This window comes from Acipenser ruthenus, chromosome 17 (assembly GCF_902713425.1).
Source record: "Acipenser ruthenus chromosome 17, fAciRut3.2 maternal haplotype, whole genome shotgun sequence".
In the NCBI taxonomy this organism is placed as follows: domain Eukaryota; kingdom Metazoa; phylum Chordata; class Actinopteri; order Acipenseriformes; family Acipenseridae; genus Acipenser; species Acipenser ruthenus.
The window spans coordinates 26,403,565-26,423,463 of record NC_081205.1 but is presented as its reverse complement, the minus strand read 5'-3'; the positions used below and the strand labels follow the sequence as shown (position 1 = coordinate 26,423,463).

General features: G+C 36.8%; 1 protein-coding gene across 1 annotated transcript in view; it reads left to right on the top strand.

The window, feature by feature from the left end:
• The first annotated feature begins 2,785 nt into the window (after positions 1-2,785).
• Positions 2,786-19,899, top strand: part of pid1 (phosphotyrosine interaction domain containing 1) — a 35,053-nt gene continuing 17,939 nt past the window's right edge. Inside the window, exons 1-2 of the mRNA XM_034038581.3 lie at positions 2,786-3,016; positions 14,827-14,973. Of these exons, the coding sequence (XP_033894472.3) occupies positions 2,987-3,016; positions 14,827-14,973 (177 nt within the window). The 5' untranslated portion in view covers positions 2,786-2,986. The remainder of the gene's footprint in view (positions 3,017-14,826; positions 14,974-19,899) is intronic.

Below are 19,899 nucleotides of genomic sequence, written 5' to 3'. Positions count from 1 at the left end.
CCAGTCATGATCTGCTAGCCTTTAATAGAGAGCTGTGCTTCCTTATCCAATATTTCAAAAGTATTTTCTTAGATTTCTTAGCTGTTGATTTCCACCCCCTACTTCCCTAAAGGATTTTTGTGGACTGGTTGTGTCCCTCCAAAACAATTTAAACATCTTGTAGTTTTTATATTTCTTTGTCCAACCCCTAGTACAAAGCAGGTATTCAGGCTTCAGAGAGGCTGCAGTGATTGATCCCTCTGCCACGCTTCTTAATAATCTCAATAAAACATGTGTAAGGCACCACTGTGTGCTCGCTGATTAAAACAAAGTACTGTTTGTTTTATAGGTGTGCTTTGCAAATCACATTGAAGCGCTGCAAAAAATCTGCCACTTATGAACAATGAAGCTGGTTTTAATCTGGCTGAAAAGGACTGGCTGAAAAAAGCAATTGCTATTATTATTGTGGAAACCAGTAATTCGAAGAAAAAAAGAAACAAATATATATTTGCATAAAGATAACCAACTGTGGGATTAGCTTGGGTCTAGCTGTGTTTTGAAGTCAAATAACACAAGTGAAATACTTCTTAAAACAAGTAAAGTAACTTAAGTTAAGCAGTTAATTTAACACAGATGTTTAAGAGTATAAAAAAGATATACCCTTGGACCAACATGAGCAGCTTGGGCAGCACTAATTCAACATGATGTCTGAAAGGTGTTTAACTTGCACTCAACCTCACCATTCCTCAATGATAATCAACTCACAACACAATCAAATGTCTTAAACCAGCCTTTTAGCAAAGTATGTCAGCTGTCTTGACAATCGTGACTGAAACTGATTTACAACTTAAGTATGCAGATTATCATTTATTACAAAATGCATGTCAGGGATTCCATTTGCATAAGCACATTCTACATATGGCAGGTGTTTTCTACTTGTCTCTTCACTCACTTCCAAGAAACCCAGGTTATTTATTCGCTGTCTACTACTAAACTCCAGCTGTATTTCATAGACATTAAAAAAACAAAACAAAAAAAAAAGAACTTTAATAGTCTGCTTCTATCCCTATAGCTAGAGGGTAAAGTGAAATCAATAAATCTCACAGCATATTGTTTAATATGGTTCACACAGGTCGTACAGTATCTGGCATTTTTAAATTTCGAATGAAAATCTGTTTATAATTTGAAATATTGACTCAAAGCGCTGATGGAAGTTAGACCTTGTGTGCATGGGATCCAGTCAGTGTTATACATCATTATAATAATAAAAAAGCTCTTCGCACACCATAGCCTACTCTTATTGCAGTATGGCTTGTGTGTTTTGCTTCATCTGATGATTTTAATGGGGTAATTGTGGTACTGATTGTGGATAGAATATGATACAGAGCCATTAGAAAAACAGTAAAATAACTAGACCTGACCTTATCGATACCAACTATATCGACAAGGTCAAAGTTAGGAAGGGGGCCATGACTAGAATGAGGGTCATTAGTAATGTGATAAATACACTTGAAACAGGTTTGTTGAAAATAATTCGGGGGCTACAACAAGAAAAGAACATGGTCTGGCTGCAAATAAAACTAAAACAAAAGACAATATTGAAATCTATTTAAACACCCAAGCTGATGTCAAAGGCAGGATTGAGCTACCTGGTGTAACAGGGCAGAGGCTGGGCACGAACCAGCAAGCATGCACACAGCAAGCAAGCATCTAAAGCACAATGCAAAAGAGCCGGACACGTCTGTATTTGCGGTGTTATAGCTTTTAGAGCTGGAAGAATGCTCATAGTATCTAGTCTCACTTGGCGAGTTCCATAATGGCAATGCTGGTACAACACACAGCACTGCCCATTACACAGTAAAGCTTTAAAATAAACTTCACACCACATCATAGTCCTATACAAATCGTGCCTAGTAAACTGGTCAAGCCTGATATTACAGAAAATATAAATAGCATAACTGCAGAGAATGAACTACAAAGAAAGTACCCTTATAAAAAGTGAACTGCACAGTTAGTGATACAGATTTCCCATTGCAATTTCGTAGTTTACTATGTAATAACGTTGGGGGAAATAGACAAAGCTCTTTTTTTTTACTGCAAAGTGCCAGCACCAGGTAATTATTGGGGTCTGGGCTACTATTAGCGGCCTCAGTCAAAAACAGATGTTTCTGACAAGATCAGTTTGTGTTTATGTCACTGGATCTGCACCTAAGCCTCTTTTTGTTGAGCAACACTGTCACGAATGGTTGTATCAAATTAAAAATACAATTATTGTTATTCATTTTTATTCAAGAAAATTACAGTCAAGCAATATGCAAGTCTAATCTAATATCTCTCCTTTATCTCCAAGTTATGCTGCATTCAATTCCATTCCCATTGGAGTCCAATAAGGTCTGAAAGAAGGCATCGCAGTTGAAAGTATCTCAGAGGAATGTACACAAACTGGAAAGCCAACATAATCCGCTATCTAAAGAAGGACACATAAGGGTGCACTATGGAATAATGTAATTACCAGTCACCCATCAATGGTATTTTAATATGCCACTGAACATTATTGTGGGATCATAAGCATAATGTCACGAGATACATATTAGCTTCAGTGCAGGGTCTCAAAAAAGGAAAAAAATAAACGTTGTTTCAGTATAAAACAGTAAGTGACATTATTTTGTTGATTCATATGCACACTTTAAATATGGTCTATAATGATTATTTGGGAAAACTTTGGAGATGACACCATACACGATTTTGTTGTGGACGCGTATTTAAATGCATGTTGCAGTGTGCACTGCAAACCGTATGTCTCTATGCCGCCCTCTGCAGCTTTTCATTTGTACCTAAACGAGGTTGATATTTTTTTGCAGGCGGAGCTCTGCTGTTGCTTCGCTGTTGGAATTCAGTTTCTGCTCGAATTACTCTAGATTGCAGCGGGGAAGGAGAAAGCATACCGTATCTGCAAGCAGATGTGAGCTGGACTAAACATCATCCTAAAAACAGCAAGAGAATCGCTATGTGGCAGCCTGCGACCGAACGATTGCAGGTAAGAGCTATTATCTTAAAAAAAAAAAAAAAAAAAAAAAACATTGGGGGAAAAAAAGGCAGATCGTCTGTCAAAATAGGATGCTAAACCAAACAGTATCAAGCTTTCTAATTTACTGACTGAACATACTAACCTGCCGGCTAGACAGTGGTGGACAGGGATACACTGGTTATAGCAGATGTATTGTAAAAGTGTATATCAGGATTTGTACAGTTTACGCCTATATGTCTAAGATTGGAACTCAAATTATTGGAATAATTAGCAAAAACGTACTTTTTTATTTCAAATCACCGAGCCAAAACAAACGTGCCTAACGTTCAGACTGTGTGACACTGTAAAAGTGACGTCATACATGTCTCCGGCGTTGCTGTAAATTAAATTTGTCATGCCGTGTCTTGGCGAATGTTTGTGTGTTTTATAAAACTTCCTGTCACATCTGTTTACAAGCTGTTCTTGATCCTAAATATATACACTATATTTGTTTTTCTACCTTTACTTTCCATCTCATATTGCAATTACTGGTCAGGGTTGTTTTCTCCTGGTTTGTGGGTGAAAGGATTGTAAGTGTTGTTAGTAGTGACACGTAGGTGTCGGGGGATGCTGTCTTTTCTGTAAATGTTATCCAGATGGCAAAACAGACAGCGTGCCAAATTAACTTGCACAGTCCCACTGGCAACTCTTGGCAGGAAGACAGCATATTGTTGAATCTCATAGTAAACTTTAGACAACTAGTACTTTTAAGTGATTGTACCCGTAATAAGAGTAATGGGCTCATTACTGTGGTATAAAAACACTGCTGTTATGATTGGTGCCCGATTAAAACTGTCACTTTCAGAGCACTACACGACAAGGCCATGTTTCAAGCCAGTACCAATATTAATACTACTACAGTATTGTCATCCTGAATTAATTGAAATGGTTTAATTCGGTTTTAGTTAGGTGTAGTTGAAATCTGGAAAAATAAATGTTTTGGGGCTTTTTGCTTTTCAAGTCTTCACTAAATGGTGTGACTGTTTCGCAGAGGTCTCTCTACAGACTCAAGCTTGTCGGATAGCGAATTGCAGTTTGCATGGAGTAATTGCAGTTTGTATAAGCCAGTACAGACAGCCACAGTTCTTAATTGTAGTTCTTTTCCTGGCAAACCAGTGTTTGGAAATCATTCCCTGCTGTTACTTCTCATGCAAGTCACACAGAAAGCTGAAACGATTTCTAAATAGTAAGCCAGATTAGGTAAACAAAGAGAGTGTATGTGCTCTTATGATGAGAAAAAGGTATGCCATTAAAAAGCTATGTGGTGATTGGTATCATACTGGATTAATTTGATTTCCATTTTGTTAAGCAATATATTATCCATAGTTAAACCTAATTCTTGAAAAATCACTTTATGTCGTGGGACATTTTCAGTTTCAGAAATATTTTTTCAGAAATACAGTACTCAGAAGCATGTCTGTTCTCCATGTAAATGTTGGTCCAATAAAATGTATCAACTTAAATTCTGGTCTATACAGCTAGCAATTCTTTTTCAGAATAATGGCTGGTTTCACACTCTGATTGGCTCTAATTGTGGACTACCTAATGTTAACTGAGGCAAGGCAGTCCACAATTAGTATAATCATCGGTCTGTGAAACAATCTGTAAAATGTTAAAAGGTAGCCTATGTATTAGGTTGGAATAAAACTAAAGGCAGCTTTTGTCTACTGGTCTACTGGAGATGTGAGGGACAGTGGTTGCTAGCAGCTTGATAGTGCAGGCTACGTGTAGGTCAAATGGAAAGGAGAAGTCACTAGTTTCTATAGTACTATAATTTCTATAGCACTATAGTCAGGAAGTGACTGGTCTTAATCTCATACTTTAAATTGTTTGAGAACATTTCTGTTTTTTTTTTTTTTTTTCGCAATTTTGAGGAAATAACTACTCAAGATGTGTCCGCCATCAAATAATTGTACAGCTGTAATTCTGCTTTACTGAAAACAAAAAAATAAATACATACAAAGTACAGTAGGTCATCTATAGAACGGGTAAAAAAGAAAAAAGCATAAATCATAATAACACATTCACAGTTTGCAGTGTAAATCTCAAGAAAAAAGGACAGCAAATGGTGTAATTAGAAGTAGACAAAAACTTCTAATTCTAAGATTATTTTTTTGGTAATTTGCTGCATGTTATTCCCATTCCCACACACCCACTGAACTCCATTGCGCTAGTATCCAACAGTTTTGCTGAACTACAAACATCCACCATTTTGAAAGGCATGCAGAAAAAACAGAAACTCCTTTGGTAAGTACTTTGAAGAGAAATAGCTTGTACTGTAATGAATTGTATATATCTGCTGTGTGGCTAGTTAATTTAAAGGTCAGGGTACATTTGATTCCCCTATGTAAGAATATCCAGTAGGCCCTTCACGTTAAATTCTGTACAAGTATGTCATATGAACGTCTTCTCCATAGCACAATACTTAGCTTTGTTTGACTTTGCTTCAAAGTGACGGATTCACCTTCATTTGTACTTTCCCTCACTGTACACTTTTGGCGTCATGTGGCTTTTATCCCGCCATGGGAAAATAAATCAAACAGTCCAACAGTGCGTTGGAACTTATGCATATGTAAGTTTTGATACAGAGAGGTTTGATCTGGATATAATTCCATCTGCTGTTTTATTTTAGTCCAAATGGAAAATACTATATTATTTTTCAGGGGCCCACTTGGATGGAAATGAAAAAATGGTTTACCATTTTCACATCTGGAAATACAGTGGATGGTGTAGCATTTTAGACATGCAAAACAAGATGCTATTTAAGTAAAATGTATGATTTCTCTGTTGTGAATTAGTAGGCTGTGTAGGCTGGAGAATTTTCCTGTTGGAAATTCAAGTGGTGGTTTATCTGGATCAGAGCTAGTAGTCGTGCAGGTTTTTGAATGGTTATAATGGTTCCAAGAGACTACTGCTGTATGATGCTGGTTGAAGAATTGATCTGAAAATAACAAACACGCTATTTAAAGTTTCAGTTTTTAAGTTACGTGACTGTTGTCTACAATTACATTATTAAAATTCCTGTACACACGTGTTACCAGCTCATCCCACATAGGCAAAAGGAAGGAGCCTGGGTGCCTACTATGCACTTTACAAGACAGCAACTTAACAACAGCACAAAATAGACAGGCTTGCACGAGTGGAGAGTTAACTCTCTGGAATCTATAATGACACCGCATTCCCTACACTCTTGTTACACTCTTAACCCTTTAGAGGCACATGCTTTAACACAAATGATCACACAACATCTCACAATACAGTGCTGTACTCTATAAAGTCCAGGTCCTAAGTATCTACAGTACAAATAGAACCTTGGTTGAATCAGTGCGATTAGTGAAAGACAAACTCTACTGTAGATCAGAGGTCCGTGGGCTAACCCCAGGTAGTCATCCTTGAAATATCCCCAAAATAATGCTACTGCATCTACCTCCTTCTAAACCATTAGACTGCTACACACCCCATAATAAAGCATATTGGAGTAGTGGTTAGGGCTCTGAACTCCTGACCGGAGGATTGTAGGTTCAATCCCATGTGGGGGACACAGCTGCTGTACCCTTGAGCAAGGTACTTTACCTAGATTGCGCCAGTAAAAACCCAACTGTATGGGTAATTGTAGATAAAAATAATGTGTAAAAAATAATGTAATTGTATGTAAAAATAATGTGATATTTTGTAACAATTGTAAGTTGCCCTGGATAAGGCCGTCTTATAAAAAAATATATAATAATAATAATATCAACAAACAAAACTTGAGCACTTCAAATAACATCCTTGTTACTATTGATTTGTGAAGATGTATTTTTGTTCCTGGTAATGAAAACAACACACAAAATAAACAGACCCATTATGATAAGCCAGCAGAAGCATTTCCATAGTTTTGTCATAAATACTTTATCTGCTTCACTTGATTTAACAAACAATTGGTAATCCTTGACAAAGCTGTCTAAAATAAAACACCGGCCAATAGAGAACTGTAAATGGTGCTAGATCTCTCATTAGTACATTGTATTTTTGAAATGAAGTATTATCAACAAATAAACTGAGATTGATTGCATCAGAATCATGCATTACCAGTAAACAAGATAGATAGCAATGTGACACTTTGTGGGATGTTCAGTTTATTTGCAAACCAGATGCCTGATGTCTGTTGTGTGAGTGTTTGTGCGGGAAAAGGGGGGTTTGGGCTAGTTGTTATCTTGAATTTTGACAAAATCATTTTATTTATTTAGCCCCTGGACCAATTCTAGTTGAAATCCCTGTTACTGCCATTTATATCAGCTTAAAACACACACACACAAGTAGTGTCAGGAGGCTGTGGAATGCACGTTTCTAAATAAGCCTATCTTCCCCCCTTTTACTTGTTCTGCTCTTTGGGCAAAAACACACCCTCTCAGTGTCTAGCCTGTTTATATGTTTGAAGGGTTAATGTTACATGTCAAAGGTTGAGGTCAGCTTTGTTATACACTACAATATTACATCTTAATGACCACATTAATTAAGCATAATCTTCCTTCTTCTGCATTATATGCATAAAATATGCAAGTACATTTGCAAATCCACTGGGGAGGAACTGCATGGTTATATGATGTACAGATGTGGGGAAAGCATTTTGCTGAATTATATTAACACTACAAAGCGTATTATCTTGGTCTGTCTTCACAATGGGAAATCATGTACAAATTCTGAATTGTAAAACAAGCATTATGATAAACCAAGAAATATTATCTGCCACTGTGGAACACAATTATCTATTGTCTTGTAAATATCTTAAGGTTTTTGTAGCATATCTACAACAGCTACAGTCAGCTGGACCAACACAGTTTGCCAGCTGCATTATTTTCTTTCTATCATGGAAGCAAGAATAATAATGCTCCCTGGTCACCTTCCTTGTAACAAAGGGCATCAGCAAAGTGAGTTCTGTACATATACTAGATCTACTAGCAGAGCTGGGATTCAGAGTTCAAACAAAAGATGATTTGGAGTTAGACACGATATACGCTTCAGCTCACTGACCATTGCAAAATCATCTGGTTGTCCCTCTTCCAAAAGTCTTACTTCATCGCTCTGTTTATTATTTTCTGGTTGACCTTCAGCATCCCTATCAGCTGGTGTCTTTTTGAAAAAACATTCTTTAAACAGTCATGCCTGTGAAATACATCCACCTCCAGGACCATAAATTCAAAGTTAAAGCTAACGTGAAAAAACAAGATGACCAACTGCCAATGTATGCTCATGTAAAAATGTAGGCCTAAGCTTGACAAAAAAAAAGTGCTGTACTAAGGACTTATTCCTCATATACTCCCAGATTATCAATCATTTATAAAGAACAGGTAGAATAGGCGCCCAAGCCATCTAATCAATATAGATGTTCCTTTGATCTGCTGGACTTTGTTTTGCTTTTGCATCACATCTGATTTCACTTCTGTAAACATTGCCAAACAAACATTTTGCAATTTAGTATTTATATTAAAGAAAATGATACGGACAATTGTCATTATAAAGTCACCCTTAGTCCTTCATGGAGTTCCAGATCTCAAAGCCCAGTGCACTAGAGCAGCTATTTTGAAGAATACATTAAAGTTGTAAGTGTAAAAAGTTGTCAGGATGTTAACAATGAAAAGAAAAATTACACGTATGTTATTTTTTACAGTTGTAAGAGGTATGATGCTATATTTTTCAGAACCCTGCTACTTACTCTTTAAGTAATAAGTGCTGCTTGTCCTGTACAAATTTGTCCAGTTTCTCCTCAGTTTAAATGAAACCTGTCCAATAATGTCCATCTGGAAATTCCAGCTCATTTCAGCATTCTGACACTGGCACGCAAAACAAACAGACTTTCACAAACAACGAGGGCAAAATGAGAAATAGTTTGTTCACTGGCTTAACACTGTAGTAAAGATGGTAATAAATAACATAACACAATAAAAAAGGTCACTTGCTAATATTCTTTTATAACCTTGTTGTTGCCATGTTAAATAAAATGACATGCTCCCTGGTTTTGGTTTCTTTTGTTTTTACACCTTCTCCAAGGCGACTTATAGAGACTAGGGTGTGTGAACTATGCATCAGCTGCTGAGTCACTTATAATTATGTCTCACCCGAAAGACAGAGCACAAGGAGGTTAAGTGACTTGGTCAGGGTCACTTGGTTGAGGTGGGATTTGAACCAGGGACATCCTGGTTACTAGCCCTTTTCTTTAACCACTGGACCACATAGCCTCCTATATCCTGGAGACCAGGGTTTAATCCCCAGTCTTTTCCTCTGTTTTTTCTCTGTACCAATATAAGAGTCATACAACATGATGTTTAATGCTTGGCTAACATCTAAAATCTAAACTACCAACACAGCAAATTATATTAACACTATTTTAAATGGAAATATACTGCATAGCATGCATGAGTAATTCCAGACTATACCTGAACATCACCAGGGCAGATATCTGCCAATCTGAAAACCTAAATACTGTTAGTTGGCATCTTACAAGGTTACAATGCGGAGTTAAATTATTTTACTTCAAATTGTACAGAATTATCTCTACAATAAATGCATTTATATGTTACAGGAATAATATTTGTATTTTGTACATGATCTATTGATATTTGGTTGCTTTAGTGTTTATACAAGAGAACCCCTGCAATCCAGGATACTATTTTTGCCAGCAGGGGGTATAGATGTTTTTGGTGGAGTTATTATTTATGGAGAAAAGATACAGTAATGTGATTTGCAACTAATCTACCTCCACATAATGATTATAAACAGGCATGCTTTGTTGAGGTTATGCCTGAGATTTTATGGTAGGCCTATTGTATACTGTATACGTGTAGACCTAACATTTTCAACAACATACATTATACAGTAATTACATTCTTTGTATATGCCTGTTGCCTGAATATGTAATGTTACCCCAGTTATTTCCTGCCTTGCCTCCCTGTGAAATAAATAACAGGAACATCTTCAGAAACAGCATGACCTTCTTTTAATATTGCATAACCAGTGGGTAACACTTTAAGAACTGGCCTTCATTTCTTTGTGAATGAGTTGGCCTCCAGTGAGTGAATTTTCAAAAGAGGGATAACTTTCTAAATAAGTCAGGAAGTTTCTTAAATAAGCAGCGATGGTCAAGCCAAGTTGTGGTAAATCCTGTTGTTGTTCATTTGCAAACGAAAAGTAGTTCAAAGTTGAATGTGGTTGTTTGAGCCGGTGAGGCACACATTTCCAATTAAAACATGGTCTCTCTCCTTCTTGACCGTCTCCTAATCTTTATTAGCATCTGATCTTAAAAAACATCGCCATGTTTTCCATCTTGTGGTTGTAACTGGTATATTAAACATTTCTCCCTAATAAGTATGCAAAGAATAATCCCAGTGAGGTACGGTTTGATAACTCCTCCAAATGGGCATTTTACTGAATTGTTGGGCGACAATTGAGAAAGCCATTTTTTTTTTAATTGGTGGTGACAAGTTTAAATAGATGGGCATTTTCATGTTCTCCAGAGTAATCATCAATTTCTGTTCAATATCACTTTCCTTAGATTTTGGTACATTAATAACCAGCCGTGTTAATTGAGACAGTTTTACTCTTTAGAATGAAGCCTACCCCAGCGATAAACCTGAAGTAATAAAAGCTGTGCAAAACACATTGATTTAATTTTTATACTTCAGGGTGGTAAATCATGGTCTGCAAAACCAGATGATTAGTACATTATTTCAGCAATAAGAGGGCCACCTGTAGAACTAGTTAATTGATCATTAAGTAAAGTCATAGAAAGTCAATTCTTTCCCCTTGGGGTTTCCTAGTAAAATACGTTCACACTAAAAGTTTAATTTGTAACAAGTGTGTGTGCATATGCAGGTAGAAACCAATGTGTGCAGTACATTTGTTTTCTGAAAAGTGCTGCTATTTGTTTTCTGATAACAGCAATTATTTGAAGCAGTTAATCTACAGCAAGTATCTGATAAGATACTTGTTCTGAAACCTGTGTTTACATGGATTTTGAAATTTGAATTTTTTTCCAATCACAGTCCTAGACGTCGATTCCTATCCAGGTTTAACAGGTACAATGAGATAATTAACTACTTCAGGGTCTGGATGGAGGGCTAATTGGTTCAATGAAACAATTTAAAATAGGGTTAGAACAAAGACCAGGAATGGAAGGGCCAACTCTGGCCACTGGACTGTAAAGGTTAGTCAGATTTATTTTTCTATCCAGCTTGGTCAATAAATCTCCAAAGCTGTAAGCAACACTTCAAAACATGTAAAATGAAATGATGTCTTTGAAATACATTTATTCAGAGTTGGTTTCTATAGAAACCTGTCTAGACCCAACAATAAATAAAGTAATAGCTATTTAGTGGCAGTTCTTTCAGGGTAGTGGCAGGCTAATGACAATGGAATTTAACTTTTTAGTTTTTTAATACCAGGCTGGTTTTCTAAATGCCTGTAGTGTATTGTCTTCCTTCACTCAGGGCTTTATGTGTTCTCCAATTTAAGTACAGACATGAATCATTTTAGAGTTCTGTGTTTCTCAGCACATCCAGCTGTGTATCATAGATAGAGCCCCTTGAAATTATTTTTATTTTTTTAAAATTTTTAATTTTATTTTTCACAGATTTTGTTTTATTTAGTTTTATTACAAATACACATTAATAAAACAACTCAAATAGATGTATATCAAGAATAGTAGGACCCTATGAAATCTATTTTATTATTTTGAATTTACAGATTTATTTTTTCCTGATTTTGGATTTTTCGGTTTTAATTAACTGCCTTTTTACAGTAAATACTGCCCATGTGTTCTATAAAACACAATAAGATAAAATACAAATATATTGCACTTCCCTACTATTGTGGGGCTGTCATAATAATTGCACATACAGCAATCCACCCATTAAAAAAATGATAGGAATTGTTTCAATCCCATTGTCTAAACAGGGTTCCAGTACACAAAACAAGCTTGGTTAGGGCTCATGCTTAACGACGGTATCTTTCGACTCCCATTCCAGCCAAAATCTGCACATCATTATTTTGTCACAGTCAGTTGCATACAGCCCCTCTTTGCATTCTTGTTTAATTGTTATGCGTGGTTTGGAGATTTTAGAAACAAATGTCTCTTCTCTTCCATCAAGAATTCCCAAACAACTCACCTCAAATTATACATCAGCACAAGTGCTAGTCAGAGCTTCCGTTTCCCTTCAGACCGTGTCTATCGTAATGGCTGAGCCTTGACAACTACAATTGCAAGTATTTGCTTAAAGTATTTTTGTATAAACCTCCCAATTTAAAAATGTCATTCTATGTTTGTTTTATAATGATTTTTCATTTTACATTTGCATTTTGTTTTATTTCATTTTATATGTTGCGTTTTGTTTTATTTCGCGCTATTTCGTATTTGCGAAAAACACGGGGCTCTAATCATAGATTATCGTGGCATCATTCACAGGTTATGATCTTATTTTGGATAAGGGTAGCTTTTTCAGAAGACAGTTAAGTAGAACCTGACAAGATCTGTGCTAGTCTTCTGACAACATTGTTTTTTGATTTTAAAGTTGTTTTGTATGTACAACCTTGTGGTATCCTAGTTCAGACCTACAATACAAGGAGAAATGATTCAATAACCAACCGGTTTCACTTGAATGAGCTTTATAAAGGTCCTAAATATCAACAAACCAGCACCTGACATACAACGTGAAACAGGAGTTCTCAACAGCCATCTCATCGTCATTATTAGTGTAGTAAGTGAAATCAGAGGAGTCTCTACAGAAAAGACCATTTAGATTTTTTTTTGCTTATTTATAACACAAAAATGACTGACCCTACTCACTGTACTTAGGAGGTCCCTCTTTGTGTGGGGTAACCCTGTACCTGTTGTAGAAGAAGGAAGAAAGTTCCTCCACAAAACGTGATTTGATGAACATGTTGTCCACAGCACACTGCCCTTAGCATGCTGAACAGCAGGAGCATTTTTCACCACAGGAAAGTCGGGCCCTTTTGGAAGTAAAACAAAGTTGTTGGTGCTAAGCTTGAACATTTATCGACATGCGCTGTTTTTTGTTTTTTTTTAATAAGCATCAGGGTGATATAGTGTAGCTATGTCAGGTTACGACAGAGATCCACTCTATAACTGGTGTGTGCCACAAAAGCTTCATTTTGAATTTATCAGTACTGTATTGGTATTTGTCATGGAATTTCCTTTTTCTTGGCCTCCAGCAAGTTTCTGCTTCACACATATGCACTTCAAGCCCACTTACAATAGGTGTGTTTTAGTGCCCAGCCTGAGAGTGGGTCAATCTGCCAAACAGATGGAAAGTATTTTAAAACCTCAATGTGATAGATATCCCGTCAACTCACTATAAATTTAATAGAATTTAATGTAAAATAGTACTGTGTGCATTCATTAGAAATTAGGTGCACCATGTTAAAACCGATCAGGTCCCACATTGTTTTGGCATGTGGGGATTACAAAGCACAGTGGTGCATCTTATTACAAAGACAGTATGCTAATCCACTTTGGTTTGTCAAGTACTGTGGATAATGCATCAGTGGTAAACAAGGTTACAGTACAAGCTGTAACAATTCAACTTGAAATTTAAATTCTGTTTATACAAGGAATTCAGCGTGTAATTAAAAATGCTTTTCCAAGATGTTCTGGGATAAACACTTGAACAATAAAGACAATTGTGTAATCTTGAAGATTTTCAGCTGTAAACATATTGCTAGAGGAAAAAGTCCTCCAGAAAAAAAATGGGAAGTGAAACCAAACATTCTGCTTTTCCACCTGGAGTAGATTTCCTGTTGACTTCATGCTGACAAAGAACTGGTGCAGTCCTAAGGAAAAGCTATATATGGTATTAATCTAAAATAGCCCCATATGTGTGGACTAGTGAAAGACATTGCACAGACACTTTCACAGACAGTTTACACAATCTGGCTGAAAGGCATAGAGGGAGATATCTTCATAATTTTTATCTGTGATTGGTATATATCAGCTTTCGTCTAGTATTTTTGTAGGGCATCATATGTGCTATTTCACCAATTACCCCGATGCCTTAGGATTAATGGCAGACACCTGGTTGAAAATGGATTTTCCTACCAACTACTGTATTCCTTCGAAATTAAGATGCACTTTTTGAACCATTTTTTGCTTCTCAAAGTAGCCTGCGTCTTAAATTTGAGAACAGTAGGGATGCATGTATTAAAATTGTCAACAAAAGACATGACTACCCGAGTACACAAACAGCAACTTGACTTACTGCTGAGAAAAGACGAACCAAAATGTTACTGCCCGATCTCGAATCAGCCATTTTCAAAGAAGCGTCGTTAGGAATTCAAAGAGAAGCTGATCAGAAATGCTGATCAGACCTCTGTATTTTTCAACAGGCCAAGCAATACCAGAGTTTACAAATTGGTAGAAAAACGGGTAATCACGACTGGAAATGAGAAGCAGCACACAACTGTAATGCTCTGTGTGGCCGCAGGCACAACCTGCTCCATATGCATAATTGAGGTTGTATATTTGTAAATGCATATTTATTTGTTGTTTTATTTTTTCTTCAAATTGAGGGTGAGAAATACGAGGGCGTCTTAAATTCGACGGAATACAGAATTCTGCTTCTTTGGCCAAACAAGTAGAATTACTGATGGTCAGTGTGTGTGTGTGTGCATGTGTGTAACAGTGGTACTGGAGGTGCTTGGTAGGTAGCTGGGTAAGCAAATTCTGTTTGTAATTTATGAATAAACGTACAATATAATTAACCTGTGCATTTTCTCTTCTTTGGCTGTAGCACTTTCAAACAATGTTGAAGACCAAGCTGAATGTTTTAACATTACGGAAAGAGCCACTACCTACGGTAATATTCCACGAACCAGAAGCCATCGAACTCTGCTCCACCACTCCGCTGATGAAGAATCGGACTCACCCGGGCTGCAAGGTATTAAATCACTATGGCGCTGCGTCATGTTCTATATATTTAACAATGAGCATTGAAGTATAATAAACTCTGATGGAAAAAAAATAAATAAATGGGCTCTGCTCACTTAACCCTACAGTAACAAAAGTATGAAGTGTGTGTGTGTGTGTGTGGATCCTTGTTGGTATTCCCTTTGAGGATTATCATTCACACGGCTTGTTTGCTTTATTATGACATCAATATCCTGGCAGTTGTCAGTTTGTCACAATTCCTCCGTAAAGAACCTGTGACTGGAAAGCTATAAGTGATTCTGAATGAAACCCACTAGCCACTGGACAGTATTTTTATGTTTGTTTTTTTTTTACTTGATGGATGTATTACCAAAAGTGGAAGATACTGAAGTTTCCATGTTGTAAAAAAAGAAAACAAAAGAAAAAAGAACAAAAGAACATATTAGGCACTTTTCTCCTTAAAATTACTGAACTTTCAGGTTTTTTCTCCAAAAATTTCCGTGAGACGAGACACTTGAAACAGTGTTTTCATTTTGTCACGTTATGAATTACTTTTTTTTTTTACGATTAGTAACCAGAGGGATAGGAATGTATTTAGAGACTTGTATTTGTTTCTCTGTTATGCAGTACTGTATATGTCCAGCTATATACATCAAAGGTGTGCTTTTACATAAAAGGAATTGCTGGAATGTCAGCCTTCATTCCATCTGTCTGGCTAGACGGAGAAAGCAGGCTACTTCCTTTGAAATAATATAATTTTAACTCCATTCACTCCCAGTATTATTTTAAACCTTTCCTTCAAAGTTTATATCACATGCACTGTAACATTTGGAAATTTGGTCCTATTGCCATGATTGTGTTAAACTAAGAGCTCAAATAGTTTGCAAACGTAACAGTTGCTCCTTGGTTGACAAAACCGCTTGGTAAACATCTGACTACCATGCATTCCACATGCATTTATCATGTCTTTTTTTTTTTATATATTCTTTTGTACTGTGATTTACTCTTTCCTAAACTGTGAGTTGCATCAAACCTTTATTTGGGAAGCTCACACAGACCACCTATAAGAAAGAAAGAAATGGAGACCTAATAATATATTAACCCATTTGTTTTTATAAAACAATGGGGACGTTTCTTATATGATTCTGTATGGTTTTCTAATGTTTCTGCACAGTTCGTTATTTGCAAAAAAGACTCCTCCAGGCTTCAGTGCCGCACAGACTTCAAAGTACCTACAAGCTTCCGTGCACAGTGCAGTCCGCCCTGGGAGCTTTTCAGCAATGTTGGCAGTAATAGTTAATAAGCATGGCAAATAGTGATCTAAGATAATCACACAGAACACCCATATAAGGGCCTTAAACAGGGAATGCTTTTCAAATGTTGAAAATGTACACAATCCCTTTAAATAGGTATCTGACACATTGATCACAATTTAGCCAGGTTGTTGTGAAGTATTTGGTTCCTGAACTGCACACACAATTTCAGTCATTCCATGATGGTAGGTGACTGACATTACATTACTCTTTGGGAAACCTACTTTCTAAGGTTGGCAGGATTGATCTTGAACAATATATCTGTTATCTTGGTCTGGTTTGTTACTCCACCTAAGAGTCTGTATCTAAAGAAAGGGCGGTGGAGGTCCAGTATTGCAGCCGTGTATCAGAAATATGTATCTAGTTGCAAAGGAATCTGACAACCTACAGCTTTACATTACTATTTCTATACCTGGAAAATATACATCTGCATTAAAATTCTAATGTAGAAATTCTGATTGCCTGAAATTAAATGTATTGTCATTTTCTAATTGTTCTTCTAATTCAGTCACCAGTAATGGCACATCATGCTTATAATGTAGATGAAACAAAAACAAATTGGAAATGTGAAAAAATGCCAAGTTATCAAAAGTGCCCAGCCATTTAAAGTGGAGATATCAAAAACACAAGCCAAGTTTCAAGAAACCACTGGGGCAACCTTGCCCAGCACAAAGCAAATAGGCATAACTGTAAAACTGATGGGGGCCAAGGTTGCCCCAATTGTTTCTTCTAACTTGTATCAAAAACACAAGCCAAGTTAGAAGAAACAACTGGGGCAACCTTGAACCCCACCGCTTTTACAGCTGTGCCTGTTTGCTTGGTGCTGACCAAGGTTGCCAGGTATATTTTAACATTTTCATGTTTAGGAAGTAGTACTCAGGGAGACGGTGTTGAATTCTCAAAATGTTTGTTTTTATTTGATACTGCAGAGAATTCCTGCCAGGGGCCAGAATTCACGGCACCAAAATAATAACCCTACTTTTTAGTCTTGGCACTTTTATTGCATATTCGCTCTGGGCACAGCTCACACGCTCGCTCAATCGCACCCACAGTTTCTCATTCAAGTTCAGCGCTGGACTGTCTCCAGTCCCCAGGCTCATGCACACCCTTATTATATAACCTCCTGTCGTTTTCCGCCACAGTCCGGCTCATCAACCAGTCACATCCATGCTCTGCAACCCCTGAAAACAGCAACACACATTCTCCCCACTCATTCACTCACTCCCCCTTCCCATGCTAAGTAATGGCATGACCCGTTCCCCTTACAATACTGTGGCAAAGTGCCCCGCCCCTGTGTGCATTTGTGTGTTCTGTGTATGTATGTATGCGTGCGTATGTTAATGTTGGTGTATAGATTGGTACACAGGATATAAACGGGTCTGTGTTTCACGTATATTTAAAAAGTGTAGATTTGTATGTAGGCACGAGGAGGGCACAAATCACTTCACGTGCTGGTTAAATGTAATATGTGAGCACGGGGTTGCACAGAATTAATTCACGTGCTGGGATTCAAGTGAATAATTAATTAGTAATTGAATCCCAGCACAACAGTATAAATAGGCACATTTTTAGTCAGTCAGGGTTAGGTGTTCAGAGAGTGGAGAACGGGAGAGAGAGAGAGAGGAGAGTTAAATCAGTACAATCGTAAACGTAAAGTGTTTGTTCTCACCGTGTTTGTTTGTCTCTCCGTGCACCGTTTGTTTAGTGTTAATCCGTTTTGTCTGTCTGTTTATTTTGGCTATAGTGCCGTGTCCTGTTTTTGTGCTGTTTGAAACCTTTTATTTTGTTAATAAACGCTGAGTGCAGCCATTGCACTCGGCTCATCACAACCACTGTCTGTGTATTCCTTTTCTGGTCTGACGCCACCCACTCTGGCCGTCTTTGTGACAAATACATGTAAGACAGATGAGACAAACTGAACCGGCAACAAGTCCTGCAACAAAGCAATTGTCTGGGTCATTACAATATATCTTTTAATTTGAAAGTAAAAATATATGAAAGCATGACGACCTTTATGTACAAAAATCTTCACTATTATACAATTGAACGAGAACTGTTGAGAATCTATTTGTTTCATACAGTATTAAATGGCAGTGTTTATATCTGATAGTGAAAAAGAAATGAGTAAATATCAAGATAGATAAATAAATAAATAAATGTCTATGTATTGATTTATGTATTCATTTATTTCAATATTTATTAATGTATTTATTTATGTTTTTCTTTTACCAGATATATAGGCTATCCTTCAGCATAGCTAATTCTCAGAAATGAACGTTCCTTTTTGTCCAGTGGGGACCACACATAGCATTACTCTCATCAACCGGTATCGAGAGGAAACCATACTTCCTTACACCAGCAGCGACCCACACTGAGCGTTAGACTGACAGTAAACCAACATTTTTCAGAGATCAAGATCAGAATGTCAGAATGCTGAGATAACTCGTAAAAAAAATCTCCAAAAAATCTCCAAAATGTAAAAAATTGCCTGCGGTCTACAAAAATCTGCCAAAAATTGGGAGAAAAGGGAGGAGGAGGAGGAGAAGGACATTTTTGCATTACTCTGGCGATTTATTTCTCTTACTGTATGCCCGGTATTGACTTTTGTTTCTACATTTCACCTAAGAGTGTTGGGAACTACAAATTAAAAGTGAAATGGGCCAATTTACTATCCTTGTTGTATAGAGAGTCTGGCAGTTTTCGCTGGTAACTTGGCGTGAAGAACTACCATTCCTCTCAATCTGTTCTTTAAATTCCAGTGGAAAGTGTACATCTCCCAAATTAAAACAGAGCACTCATTTATAGAATTCTATTAAATCTATTGAATATCGCTGCCTAGTTGTGAAACATTCAACTGGGGTATACAGGCACTGTGTTGTAGGTATAGAATTTGTCTGAGCAGTTCTTTTTTCAAGGTAGTTGCTAAGTCTGAGACAGACTTCAAGGCTGTGTTGCTATGGTTACAGCTATATCCATCTATCCAAGAAAACCTGTTAGAAAGGCTGTGAATTTTTTTTCATGCATTTCAATAGCTTTTATTTTAGCAGGGAGAACAAGGCATTAGGGTTGCATTAAACAGCTGAAATAATTAGAATGAGGAGAGTCTGCATTGTCCTGTTTGGAGACGAAAGTGTTGTGTGCAGCCGAACCACATGTAGATATTTTAAGAAAATATCATTAAAACACAAAAAGCTGGTGTCATCAGCTTTGGTTTTGTGCAAGTATACATTTGTAAAGCAGGATGGAAACAAATGTTTTTTTTATTTTTTTTATTTTTCTGGCTTTGATGCCAAAACAAATAGAATCCATGAAAAGGCAGCTCACACTGTTCATTTTTAAATATCAAATTCTGTGGTGAAAAGCAGTTTTGTGGTTTAGAAACCATTCTGTTTGCACCTGTACATCAGCAGACGGTACAAACACGTTTAATTAGAAGTATTGTAAAATGTGCGATGCTTTAAAATACTTTATACAATTTAAACCAACAAGGTCCAGAACTATGCATTGTTCTTATTGTCTATTGATTTTCAGAAATGTATACAGTCCTACATTTCATCAGCATAAATAATATCATTCTTATTTAAATCTTAGTTTGCAGATTACAATTTATTTTTCATTGTCCT